At 38.7% G+C, this 14,623-nt stretch overlaps 1 protein-coding gene across 2 annotated transcripts in view; it reads left to right on the top strand.

Moving 5' to 3' along the window:
- The window catches only part of LOC124160137 (tRNA (uracil(54)-C(5))-methyltransferase homolog-B-like), a 16,023-nt gene extending 1,400 nt beyond the window's left edge, over window positions 1-14,623 (top strand). For both annotated transcript variants that reach the window (XM_046535891.1, XM_046535892.1), the window contains 8 exons: window positions 2,984-3,211; window positions 3,485-3,655; window positions 6,484-6,725; window positions 7,084-7,201; window positions 8,859-8,955; window positions 11,885-12,027; window positions 12,934-13,012; window positions 14,082-14,623. In XM_046535891.1, coding sequence (XP_046391847.1) covers window positions 2,984-3,211; window positions 3,485-3,655; window positions 6,484-6,725; window positions 7,084-7,201; window positions 8,859-8,955; window positions 11,885-12,027; window positions 12,934-13,012; window positions 14,082-14,323 — 1,320 coding nt within the window. In that variant the 3' untranslated portion in view covers window positions 14,324-14,623. The remainder of the gene's footprint in view (window positions 1-2,983; window positions 3,212-3,484; window positions 3,656-6,483; window positions 6,726-7,083; window positions 7,202-8,858; window positions 8,956-11,884; window positions 12,028-12,933; window positions 13,013-14,081) is intronic.

Raw genomic sequence — 14,623 nt, 5'->3', positions numbered from 1 at the left:
GTGTATCTGCCGGCAGTGTTACCTAACTTGGTTGCTGATCATCTCCTTTGCCTCTGTGAAGGGAAGATCCTCAATCCCCTCTGAATAAGTAGGTATATAGTCTCAGTACGAGGCTCAAAGTACCTATGGCCACTCATGACTCAAATGCTTTCTTTGTCTAAAAAGGGTGGCCATGTCTATTTGGCAACGTTAAGATCACTCTGGCTATCTCTCTATCTGCACTCCCCCATCAGAGAAACCCACTGGCAGTGTCTGGGATCTCAAAAAAGTCAACCTACTCTATTTGCTTTAGCCAAACCTACTCAGCCGTAAAGATAAATTGAATCAGGTATATAAGTATATATATTGTTGTATTAATAAGGTAACTTCTTACATAATTGGATATATTAATTCATTTCTAGGATTTAATGATGCATTGAGATATTAATCCATTGTTCATCATCTCCTAATGGTAGTTTTTCCTAAGTGATATTTTTATGTAAAATATATTTTGTCTGGCCTAACTCATGAGATAATCACACGATGTAATGTTACCAAATTAGGTATAATAATTTAGATGAGTTAGCATAAAACATATTCTATCCATGACTTATGACTGCATTGCAATTAGCTTCATAGAGGAATAGGGATTTTGATATGGAAATACAAGTTAATTAAATTGGTTTATCAGTGCTGTGTGTTAGGGCCCCCGCGCACTGCCAACTTTTACAAAGCAACTATTTAGTTACTTTGAGGAAGTCCCTATGAAACACACGGCAGTTGCAGCTACTAAAAAGTCGCCCGTGCGCAGGGCCACAGTCAATGCTATGTGTTTCATTTGAACTTCCACAAAGCAACTATATAGTTGCTTTGTAAAAGTTGCCAGTGCCCAAGGGCCCTTACTCTTGGCATGTTGAGTGCCAGGTACAGAGGAAAACGCGATTTTGGAGAGGAAATGCCGACAAGGCATAACTGTATCCAGGATAGGGATAAGGGGGATACTAGGTTAGGTGGCCCTCGGAAGTGACCTTCCAGCAGTAGTGGGGGTCTGAACAAAATAACTTTTATCTAGTGTAAATTGGATGTCCAAGAGGGGGCTACAGCCCCCATCTGGTTCTGTCACTGACCATGTCAGAGTATGGCTGGTGAGTTAGAATAACTTTCATTAAAGGTCGTTGGCAGATAGAATTGTCAATGCAGCCTGAAGAGAGCAGACTCAAACTTAACAGATTGGAAATGGCTTTAAGGAAAAGGAAGTTTCCTTCATACTATCCTATCATTTAGTCTCTACAAGGGCTTAGGGATTAGGCTAATCCTCTCCCAACTTTCACTGCTTCCCAACGACCTTGTTATTTGAAGTAGATTGTGACCTGGTCATTTTTCTCTCCCATGTTAACGATGACTTAGGGTATCAGGGTTTTTTTTTCCTTATACATACATGCAATTCCAGAAAAATATAATTAATGGTAGCGGGCGTAACTTGGTGGAAATCCATAATTGCAGGAATGGAAGGATCAACAACTTAGCTATTTCCACATAGTAATTTATTGACACTGACCATGGTTTCGTTACAGTAACATTATCAAGGTGAAACATTATCACCTTGATAATGTTACTCTGTAACAAAACCATGGTTGTTGTCAATAAATTACTATGTGGAAATCGCAAAGTTGTTGATCCTTCTATTCCAGAAAAATAGTCATTTGAATTTACATTAGGTTGCTCACCTTAATGTATTTTCTTTGGGATCCCGTGCTTAATGATTTTCTTTCTTTGTTGAAGCTTTCATGGTTCATTGCAGTGGTAGTGGATGTTTTATGTACAAACCCTTTTTAAGCCCAAATTGATAGCATTAAATCAGCTTATTCCATATTTCCATTAAGAAAATGATTGCTGTAGATGATGTTTTTTGGGTGTACCCTGCCTACTGTACCTGTTCATTTCCTTATGTTTCATCGCTGCTGCAAGTCTCTTTCTCTGAGGGAATAATTTTACTTTTGAGTATGTATTTATATTGGTTCATAATCAGCTGGGGTTCAAAGTTTCTTGCCTTTGAAATTACTCTTGTTTTTAAAACCTTGTTTTGAAAACTTCAAGCCCCTACTGATCTGTGTGGCCTTATACCTGAGCAAAAGTTGTGTTATCGTTTGGGTAATTTTCAGTTTTTACATTGGTATAGGGGAGGAGTAGAGATATAAAAGAGAATTAACACTATTACACTGTGAAATTTCTGGGAGGGAAGCTGAACTGTTCTATTTCTCTTTGCCAAAAAAACATGATTTTCCTTTGCCAAATGTCATGGGGATAGTTAAATCTCAGTTTCTTCATAGTAAAAATGAGTTATTTGTACTTACCGTACATGTAAATTGTCAGTATGTTATTTTCTGAGGACATTTCATTATATGTACATATGTACATAGTTTGCCAAAATAGTTGGAAATAACTGGGAGTGGTGTTACCTGGATGCTTGATGGGGATGCGATGGCATTACGTCAGATCTTAGGCCCTGTTCACAACAGATTAACTTGACTAAACCTTTGGCATTGGCATTTTACCGGGAAAGTATTGCAACAGAGGGCTCCTCTAGAATATGTTATTCCATACTGCATTGAGGGCAAATAGTGTGTGGGCTCCTCTATATTGCCTCCTCCTTCTCCCATTGATCCAGTGTAGGTAGAATGAAGTCCACCCATGACTGTTCTCAGTGGGTTCTATGACTGAATCTAAATCTGGGAAGGTAGATCCAAATCTACATCAAATGTTTTACATAATTCAGTTCTGATTTCCCTCTCATTTCCATGTTCAAAAGTTAAGGTAAATTTGGGAAATCTCATTTGTATCTCCTTGTGAATGAACTAGGTAGTGCCAGAACAATATTAAGAATTTAGGTATTTTTGAAATTCCTGCCCCAATCTCTTGGAAGTGTAGATGATGAATTATGTGCGTATGCTTGTATCTAAATTTTATTTCATGATTTCATTTTGGATACTTTTCTGTGTTTCAGTTTCTGCCCTTCAAAGTTGCTGTGCCGCGGGTTATTACAGAAGAAAATCAGCATGAATGCCTTGCTCAAGTAGTCACACCTCTTTGGAATTTGCCTTACGGAGAGCAGTTGGCATTGAAACAAAAATGGGCTGCTCATGTACTCAATGTCCTCAGGAAAAATCTGGAGAAGGAAGGCATCAAGCATGGAATTTACGTTAAAAATACTCTACAAAAAATTGAATCCTCAGTAAGTAATAATAATTTATTGACTTTTAGAATAATATTTCCTGATTAAATGCCTGTAGTTATACCTATAACTTTCAATTATTCAATTTGCTAATACATATTTTAGTTCATTTATTTATTTTATCCATACACGCATGTTATTAATATGCTGTTCTGTTTTCCTGCGCTCTTCTTATTCATGAGCCAGTCCTAATGGCTAATGATTTATAGTCAAATCAAGCTTGCCCTGTTTCATATTCGTAATCTATTTTTGGTGAAATGTCTTTCTTTTCAGCCAGTGACAGAAAAGTATAGGAATAAAGATGAGTTTTGTGTTTACACCGGAGTTGATGGAAATCCAAAGACTGTTGGATTCTTTATTGGCTCCAAAGCCAAGGGAAGTGTTGTGTGTGTTCGAAGTGATGAGCTGGTTAATATGAGAGATTCACATAAGATGGTGGCTAAGGTATGAATACCATTTTGTATTTCACCAATTTATTATCTCAAATTTTCAAATGCTTAAATTACGTTTGGTGAGGCTAATATTCTATGTTAGATTAAATTGTCATATATGTATTGTGGAGTATTAGGTTGATACAAAAATTTATTTTATTTTTATAATTTTTTAAAATGGGAATTTATGTTTTATTTGCCAGAGTACCATGCAATTCGTAGGTAGAAGGTGTTGTGGTTGCACATGTGTGTACTTTGATGTGTTTCTATACAGTGATAAATAGAAATTTTGTCCTTTCCTGACCAATTCTTGTTTGTTTTCCATGGACGCGAAATGTTCTATTCTGAAACCGACTTCTCTTTCCTTAGTTAGTAGCTAATCTGTATCAGTTCTATTTAGTAATTTAATTAAATTGCCAACATACACCAATTTTACAGTGGTCAAGTCCATTAGACCCTTTGTCGTGACGGGACTACTACTGCTACCAAAATGCCGTGATGGGAAGACTTCTACCTCCTAAGTACATCGGGGATAAGGTTACCGAAGGGAGAGCGAATAAAATACTCTTTGGGAGTTACTATACTCAGCTTTTATTGGTGTTTGCTCTTCAGTCCTTTCATTTGCCCGGGGGGGGGGATTTGAGGCTGGCGCACACGGAGGTGGGGGTCTGGGGTATCAAACTTACGTGGTGGCGAGTCGGGAGAGGCTATGCTGATGGCCAGGGTCCTGGTCGTACCTGGTTCAAGTTCCACATGAGTCGTCATTCAAGATCTACCGCAGCTCCCACGTCAAGGTCCCAAAGAGTCCCCGGAGGGGAATCGCAGAAGTCCCCGAACGACGAACACTTTCTGCCCAAGCACTAACACACCATGCTCTCTGTACTCCTAAAAACTCTCCACGTGGGACAGAACTTCTACCCTATATACCTATCTAGTTCCTGGGGGTGCGGTTGGCAGGAAGGGGGTAGGAACGGGAGGGGGGTAGAGTATCCTAGTGCATGGTCCGAATTCTCAGAAATGCTCCTTGGACCCACGCACCCCAGGGTGGGAAAAGTAGCGTCACGCCTCCTTTCCCGCCACTCAGAGTATCTTCTGATCACCACACCTTATTAGCGAAGGTGGCTAGGTCATGCCACCATAGACACTGGTGGGTGCTCAGCTCATCATTGGGTGTGAACTCTAATTATTACACCAGAGTAGCCAGCAATGTGGCTGGACTTTGGCCTCTGGCTGACTGCCATGCCCCTTAACCACTCCAACACCACATTGAGTTTCAATTACTCAATTACTGAACTTAATGACCCCTGGGTTTGGTAGCCAGTTGCATCGCATGGTTCTTTGGCAAGGCCACCTTGTCCTTTAAGGGGCTTAACCATTTCCCTACGAAGGCCATGTTTCCACGGCTTGAATTTTCCAATGCTAAAGGCCATAGGCCATGTTTCCTTGGCTTGAATTTTTCGATGCTAAAGGCCGAAGGCTGTGTTTTCACGGCTTTGCGGTCAAGCATGCCAAGTGGATTGCAAGCGCAGTTAGGGTCCCTAGGCGCGAGTGGTCCAACCCTTTCTTATTGTCCATGTGGGGATTATCTCGGCCCATTCCGGCACTTAATGTTCCACTCAAAGAAGGTGCTCATGGTCACTTATTTGTTAATTAGTTAGAATAACTAAAAACGTATGTATTGCATTTATTGAAAACCAATGCCAAGAATTACATTCTGGATGTTCTGCTGATCGGTTCCAAATTTCAAACGGAACTCTAGCGTTCATATTAACCGAGTTCATCATTACCTAGAACAAATTTTGGAAACGCTATGGTTAGATATTTAATTGTTATTTTTAAACCTTACTTGCAAATTTATGAGAGCGATATTGTTATGATTTACATCTAAAGATATGCGTTACTCTGTTAGCCACATTCTAAGTGTACATTCACGGTGAAATTTAGTGAAATATCCGATTGAACTCCTATGAAAAAAAGCCCTCGTAATGTAATAAAATATGATTCTCTTCTCTTTCTTATTTAGTTCATAATATGAATTTATATTTATCTAATTGAAATTGCTTTATAAATATAATTTAGCCATTTCAAACAACACATTTGTAAGATTCAAGTAGTTCTATGAGAATTTTTTGGGAAAATATTCTTGAAAAAAATTCGAAATGTTTCATTCTCATGTTTTCAGAATGCTCGTGGAGAGCAGACACGAATGAGGAGAGTGTGGATTTGGGCATCATGGATCCAAAATATGTTAATATCATAAATCGTAAATACCTAGAAGTATGCTAGGTACATTGAAAGATTTCATTCCCTTTAAAGTATTTGTTGGTCTATGATATAATGCTCTTTTGCTGAAAACCCTAAAAATAACCGTAGAGCTTAGTTTAAAATTTCTAGAGGCATTGCAAAATGAAAGGTATACATTGATGAACTGACATTTGCTGCAATAGTAACAATTTAAAAAAATTAAAATCGCACTAATAACAATAAACTGACCGCAAAAGTACGCCGTGATGGGCTGCCTTCGGGAAAAGGGTCGAGGATTATATTTGCCCAGTTGCCAAGGAAAGGGTCCAGCACACCGCTAGGCAAGGTCATTAAGTGGAGGAAGTAACTACCTGGGCAATTCCTTGCCGAGAAACAACTCCGTACAGGGCAAAAAAGAAATGCTCAAAGCCTTCGTACAGCCAAAAGCAACTTTCTGTGAAGGAGCCCGGCGAGAAAGGGTTAATGTTGTAAAGCTATGTTTTGTGCTTTAATTTATCTGTGTATATAAGATAATATTGCATGCCTATTATTGTAGTTTCACTGTTTTTCTGGAGATAAAAAACAATGTTTTCGCAGGTATTTGAAGAATATATCAGAGCCTCTCCTCATAGAACATGTCTAGAGTTTGAAGATGGAGGACATTGGCGTAATCTCCTGGTACGCTCAAATCTGAAGGGAGACCTAATGGCAACAGTTGTATTTCATCCTCAGTCAATGAGTCCTGAGGAGTTGAATCAAGAAGCCAAGTCATTAGCTAATTTTTTTGAAGAAGGAGGTGGGAAGGAATGTAATCTTTCATCACTATACTTTCAAGCATGGTAAGTAGTGTCCTTCAACTCCTGGTCACTATAAAAACCATTAATGGATAGATTTTTTGTAACTTTGCATTTTTAACGTTGCCCATGAGTTATGGCATTTATTTTTCTTACTTCTGTGTGATTATCGTTTTTAAAAGATTTTGAAGATTTATCACTATCCTAAGGATCGGTGACTTAGTCAACATTTCCACTAAATGTTTAATCAAGTGAGACTCATTAAGATGAGGGGCAGAAGCTTAAGGATGCACATTTATGTATTTTATTAGATTTTTCTTGGCTATCCCAGATAATTCAGCTCATATATACATAATAGAAACAACTCTTTATTGCTGTAGTAATTTTCCATTTATATTTTCAGCCCTCACACTCGCTGCACGCATGATCAGGCTCCATTCCAACTTCTTTTAAGGCAGCCGTTTCTCAATGAGCAGTGCCTTGGTCACACTTTTCGCCTTTCTCCTGATTCCTTCTTCCAGGTAATCATAATTAATCTGATTATTTTACTCAAACTATCCAGTACATTCTTACTGTAAACTTAAAGTAATTAAGTACATAGCTTTCCTGTTAAACAGTAGTTTTTTCAACTCAGAAAGTTTTTTAGGATGTTCTCAGCTACTGTTAAACCTTCACCATAATTATAGATTTAATGATATTTGAGCTGGCATCTTTAAGTATGAAATATTTTATCTAGACTTCTACCTTAGTGCACCCTATTTGATTAATAATAATTTTTAAAGGCATCTTCCAGTTGAGTTAGCTTTACATGTAGCATTTTCCGAATCACCCTGCCAGTGTCCATTGCCCATTCTCCAAATTGAACTTCCCTCTCCAATTCCAAGTAAGGCTTATGCCCACTCAATTTGATTTGATCACTTCAACAAATGATTCATAAATCATTTACTTTTACTCTCTCTGCCCCATTTATCTTATATTTTCCCTTCTAACTGTGTCTTTGACATTCCCTTCCTGCTCAAAGCTCACTACATACATCCAAAACTCCTATCTCCTCCTTATCCCATCTAGAAGCTGCCTCTGCCCTCCCACTTTGTCCAGCACTTCATCATTCCTCCTCTTCTCTGTCCATTTCACCCTTACCATTCTTCTGCACTCATTAAACCCCTCCAATCATTTCTTGTCCTTCTTTTTAAGTATCCATGTTCCTGTGAGGTAAAGCACTTCACTATAGACCACTCATCACTAGCCTTTTCTTCAAACTCTTACATGATGATCCTCTCATCAGCTCCTAACTGTTCATGAATGCCTCCTTTTCTAATGCAATTCACTTCCTGATGTCCGTACTGCAATTTCAGTTTTCCTCTAAGGTTCTGCCCAAATAGTTGAATTGCTCTACTACAGCCTCTCACTGACTGGAAAACCAATGCCTGAATCCGCAAATGGCATCATTCTCCCACTTTTACTCCAGTTTCTAACTCATCTCATACGTCTCAGCCTACCATCTCCTCAGCATACATGTTCAAAATCAATGGGAATAGTGGACAGTCTTGTCTCACTCCTCAACCAGTGCCGTGAACACCCACTTTCATCTTGAGCCTCACATCCCTTATTTGCAATTTAACAAAACTGTGTAAATTTCACCTCCTTGTGATCAGTTTTCCTGCCATATACCTCTTGCCATTGATTAATCGTTGTATCTGCTAATGAACGCCTGGTCACCTATGAAGCTCACTGATTTAAACATCAGTCCCCCACGCTTTCACTCCTTCCTCAAACCCTTCCCATGTCTTCCTTAACATATCCTCAGCATACGCATTAAACAGCAAGGGCAATAATGACAAGCAACACTCCTGGACAAATGCTTGCTCACCCTCATTTACCATTAGGTACCATTTTTTGTGTGGTCTGAACCTTTTACATATTACAAATGAGCTGCCTATCACTCCAATCTACATTCATTTTTTAAATACCTATGTAATACCCATTAACTTTATCGAGTCCATTCTATCAAATGCTCCTCTTTGGGACTGATGAAAAATGGTGCCAAATGCTCAAGCCTGAAGATGCCTGCTGAAAACCTGTCTTAAGTCAGCTGTAAAGATAGATCAGTGGAGAATAACCTGGTGCATGTTCCTACTTATGTTCAAAATCACTCAATATCTTCCATCACTGTTTTAGGTGAACACATTAGCAGCTGAACTATTGTATGAAGTGGTGATAACTTTGGCTAACCCCAGCTATATGACTACTCTCTTGGATGTTTGTTGTGGAACAGGTAATCAGCATCCTTGTTTTTCTTTTCTTTATTATTCCCAAATTTGATTAAATTTAGGCTGTTTTAATGACAATTTTGAATTTGAAGACATTTTGATTGTGGGTGTAATTTTTGCAATTGAATGAATAGATGTTTTCAGTTTTTGTGGCATGAATTTCTATAAAAGTAACTGAAATTCTCTTAATTTTAGATGTAACTACCTAATCGTGTTAAACCTTTTGATGCAGCAATAAATAAAACTTGGTAACCCATGCGAAAATGTTGCACTTTCACTTAGATTTTCTAAAAAAATATTTTTGGCGGCTCATGTTATGTTTCTTTGGCTTACAAGGAGAGGTCGCCAAAGTGATGTTCAGGATCTGGATGCGGATGTTGTTTTCTTAAACTATATAGGTAAGGTAGAAAAAGTGTTACGGCTTTCTTCCACATAGGCCCGGGTTCGAGAGATATGCGTATGTAAATATTTCGCGCAGCATCAGGTCCCTTGAGTAAGCGCTTCCTCTAAACTACGGCCGTGGCGGTGCGGTATAGGGCGTTAGTCCTGTGAGCATTAGTATATAAGTAAGTTGGTGTCCCGGGTTCGAGACCCAGCGCCGGCAATATTTTTTCTCTCTTCCAATTTTTGAAATCACTGTTACATTTTACCCCAATTCGTTTTAATTAGTTACTTCGCGGTTTTTTAAATATAATATCAATTTATGGATTTTAAACGAAACTCCGAATTGTGCCTTACTACGCGAATAAGAGGACGTATATAAATACTTACGCGTGAATTTCCGGGGAATTTAATCATCCTCGCCCTAGCCATTGCTCCCATAGCCTCTTCGTATATTCGTAATCTCAAGTCTTTCTTATCAACAAATAAACACCATTGCCTATCCTCACATTCAGTTACTGACCCTAGCTAGTTTCCTCTTCCAACCATCCAGCACAATGATCCTGCTTTCCAGCAGCCTACCCAAGCCGTTTTCGAGGCCTTCTTTGTATACCTTTCGCACCCGCTTTCACACAATTGGGCCTCGGCGCCTCATTCAGGGATTATCGAGGGTCAGTTGTGGACGCAGGGTTGTTGGGACAGAATGTCTTTGAAGGACGCTAGAAGGCAGGTCATAAGGGACGTATGGTGAGTGGAAGGACATTTTGTTGTAAAGATCGAGATTCGTTGGGAAGACAGTGCGTGGGCGGTTAGAAATCTAATGGAGGGAATGCCTGGTGGAAATGAAATTTTGAATAAAAAACGTTTAAGCTGGAAAATACTGGTGCTTCAGGAATGTAAAAAAGGCATTGAAAGTGGAGGCACACGCGTCAAAAACCGGGGTACGATTCACGAATGGATGTACAATCGGTTAATTGATGCGAGGCAGAGGTGTGCATCGGGGCACATGATGAGCACATTACACGGAAATTCACGCGTAAGTATTTATATACGTCCTCCAATTCGCGTGGTAAGGCACAATTCGGAGTTTCGTTTAAAATCCATAAATTGATATTATATTTAAAAAACCGCGAAGTAACTAATTAAAACGAATTGGGGTAAAATGTAACAGTGATTTCAAAAATTGGAAGAGAGAAAAAATATTGCCGGCGCTGGGTCTCGAACCCGGGACACCAACTTACTTATATACTAATGCTCACAGGACTAACGCCCTATACCGCACCGCCACGGCCGTAGTTTAGAGGAAGCGCTTACTCAAGGGACCTGATGCTGCGCGAAATATTTACATACGCATATCTCTCGAACCCGGGCCTATGTGGAAGAAAGCCGAAACACTTTTTCTACCTTACCTATATAGTTTAAGAAAACAACATCCGCATCCAGATCCTGAACATCACTTTGGCGACCTCTCCTTGTTAGTTATGGATTTAATGGGTTTTAAAACCTTTTTTTGAAGTTTAGAATATAAAAAAGTGAGGAGTGAGTGATTAGTACCTCGAGTGAGTAATAGGCATGGAAAAATCAAAACTTTTGAGTCAAATTATTGAGTAAGTTGTGAAATTTGAGATTGTATTTTTTGTCAGAAGCCAACAATTCTACGTTTAAAGTGATACCTCATCTATCACTATATGTGCAGTATTAACAGAGCATATACGGAATGACAGAAAAAGGCCTTTTTGTAATAATATATGTATATGATTCTGAGTGGTTTCATAATTATACTTAATTGTGGCACTCATTTTCTTTTGTTTTTTTTGATATTTTGCATAAAATTATATGTTTTACCTGAAATAGGATATGTTGTCTTTGTTTTACATGTACTCTCCCTTTTTTAAGTTTTTTTCTTATGCATTGCATTACCTTTCCTCTTTCATATTTTTTTCATTTTATCAGTTTATGAACAATTAAAAGTTATGGTACTATTTCACACAATTTATTCAATGTGACCGGTTTGAGATACGGGGTGATAGACGAATCGCATTTCGCGAAACATCTGTGGGAGAGTGACCACAGGAGCGATTTTGTTCCGGAAATTCTCTACCTTGAGAAAAAGGGAGTAAGGATGGATTGCTTGGAGGAGTTGGAGATTAGGAATCACATCAAGAATGGAATTTTAGCGAATGGAAATATTTTTGTCAACTATTCTCCCCTTTTGGAAATTCCCCTGAAGCTGAGTAACGCTCCAACCCCAACGCAACCCTCCCCTACCAACGCGTAATAGCAACCAGATAAACAACAACAAAATAACTGTTATTATAACAATTTCTGTGCCTGAAGATGCCGCCTCTGCGATGAAACCGGTCGTATTGAATAAATCGTGTGAAAAAGTACCAAAACCTTTTATTGTTCAGAATGGATTTTCACAAAGTATAGCCAGAAACAATCGAGCTTATTGTCAGTGTATCTTGGGTTTATGTTTTTGGTTGTCTATGAAAGTTATGAGCATTCACTTGCCATTTTTATCAACTATTTCATTCCATTTCTTGTCATCAGGTACTTTGGCAGTTCTTGCTTCCCCCAGGGTGCGAGGAGTTGTTGGAATTGAATCTGTGTATAGTGCTGTAAGGGATGCAAGGGCAAATACAGCTGCTAATAACTGCTCGAATGTGGAGGTCGTACCTGGTTTGGCTGAAAAGGTCTGTGCTAATTTCAGTAAAAGTATTTTATGCTTTCATGATAAGCTGAAAGTTCAATTTTAAGCTTGAAAAAATATCCTCATTATAGATATACTTATTGTGCGAAAAATCCACAGAGGAAAAATCATTCGCCTTGACCGGGATTCGAACCCGGATCCCTCGATTTCCGGCCGAGTGCTTTGGCCAGTTTAGCTACCGAGGCGTCATTCTCCTCTGTGGAAATTTGTGGACTTAACTCGACAAGGTGGTATGGACTGCTGAACGTATTATGCGACTAGCAGTCCAGGTCGTGCACGTGGCCCCACAGCCGGAGAGCAAAGCCCTAACTTTGAACACGAGAGGTGTTCGGTCTAGACTTATTTAAGTATACCGGGAATAGCCACGGTGATAACTTTTTACGGAGTCACCCGCAATGCACAAATTGTGCAAAAAATACTTAAATTTGAATGTAATAATCAAGCCAGAAATCTGAAGGAATTATGTACGTACCTATTTATTCTCAATCAGAGAAACCATAATAACTTCATTTCCATGCATAATGCTTAATTTGGTAATTGGACTCATTCAAAGATTGCATACAAATGCCCTGAAACTAACCATGATGTGCTACCAAGTTGATTAATCAAGAGCAGTCACCATAGCTACCATTGAAAAGAACTTACTCATGATGGCTATGCTTACATATGTGGGAGATTTCCACATTTTTTTGGGAACTTAATGAAGAAGTGTCTGTGTCCCATTCATCAGCAGAGATGAATGTGGGACCTATACAGCTGGTATACAGCAACCATGTCACAGAATACTTTTGCTATTAGCTTGTAGACATAATTTTGGTCCACTTAACTCCTATCACTTTCACCATTTTTAGAATGTTTGTATGATTCTTTTTTCTTCTTGTATTTTCAGAAGCTGCCTAGAGTGATATCTGAGCTGGAGTATGCATCAGATATTGTAGCTGTGGTCAACCCCGGTAGAGGAGGAGTTGGTAGGTTTTAATACACTTTTCACTCATTATGTACTATGTAAAGCCAGACCTTCAGTTATTTGACCCAAATAATGGCGTTTAATGCTTATGATTGGGATTGTTATTCACCAATTTTATTTTTGATTGTGATAGAATCTCCTTCCATCACATAACTAAGGTTACAATAATAGTATAATTCCTAAGAGTTTACGCCTGATAATGATGATTATTCATTGAAACCTGGGTCGCTTGATTTAAAAAATAGGAGGTAATTAATAGATATTCATCCAAGAAACCTAAAAATACATACCACATAGTTAAACATAGTTTGATGGGTAATAATTTGAAACCTGCCGCATGAATGGCGGTGAAATATACAAGAATTGCCGTGAGAAAAAATTCCCCTGGACCGGGAATCGAACCGCAGACCTCTGACTTTCCGGGCCACTGCGCAGACCACTACGTAATCCAGGTTTTTTAATTCCCATGGCAATTATACAGAGGCCCATGGTACTAGGTGTTAGGCCCTCACGGTCTATCAATTGTACCATGGGCCTTGGTATAATTTCCACGGGAATTAAAGAACCTGAAGAGCGTATGAAGCGAATATAGTAATAGCGAATGAAATGCATAGTGGTCTGCGCAGTGGCACATAAAGCCTAAGGTTATTGGTTCGATTCCCAGTCCAGAGGAGTTTTTTCTCATAGCAATTCTTGTATATCGATGGCTAAGTTCTAACAATACGTATCTCAAAATTTGGCCAGCTTGACACAGGTATGTATCTTAAAATAAGTGTAATAACATTAAAAAATATAAATCAAGCAAAAAGCAACTATTTGTTGGCACAAGTATGCTTCTTTTTCAGTTTTATGAATTTTTGGTTTTTATTTTTATCGTACATTTAGAAGAAATTAATCGTTTTTTGCTCTCCTGAAAAGTTGCTATTTTTGAGATATGTGTTGTTAGAACTTAGCCATCGATATAGTTTATTGGATTTTTTAAAAGTCAGTCTGCTAGATTTTCTCCGTTGATTTGCTGGAAATATTTGCCCTATTTTTCCTTAGCTTATGTTTTTAATTTCTCCTCGCAGGACCGCAGGTGATCAAGGCTCTGAGGGAATGCAAGCAGATCGAGCGAGTAGTTTATGTGTCTTGCAATGCCGAGGGACATGCCATGAGAAACTTTGCGCAGCTGTGCGCTCCCTGTGAGGGCAAGGGCAAGAAGTGGCCCAAGGAAGGCTTGCCCTTCTCACTGAAGAAGGTCGTACCGGTAGACCTATTTCCTCACACCGTCCACTGCGAGATGGTTCTTTTGTTTGAGAGGAAGTTGTGAGAGCTCTCCACCCTCAAGTGTACAGGAAAAATTTGACAATTTCCTGTTGATTGAATTTTCTCAGTGGCTTTCAAGTGTGTTTCAAAGCAAGTAATGAAAATAAGCTCGTAGAAGATTTTGAACGAAAAATGAATTTCCGAAGAATTTTCGAGCCTTTCAGATTACCAAGACGAAGTAGAATTGGAACTTCCACTGACCAAGGTTTGGTTGATAACATTTTGTTATTTTTAACTGAAAATCATTTTTAGAATATCATTTTTATCTCTCAATCTTACAATATTATATTTGCTCCATTTCTAA

The sequence above is a fragment of the Ischnura elegans genome, chromosome 6, assembly GCF_921293095.1.
Source record: "Ischnura elegans chromosome 6, ioIscEleg1.1, whole genome shotgun sequence".
NCBI lineage: Eukaryota > Metazoa > Arthropoda > Insecta > Odonata > Coenagrionidae > Ischnura > Ischnura elegans.
Note: the sequence above shows the minus strand (reverse complement) of the source record. Positions and strands in the feature narration are given on the sequence as shown.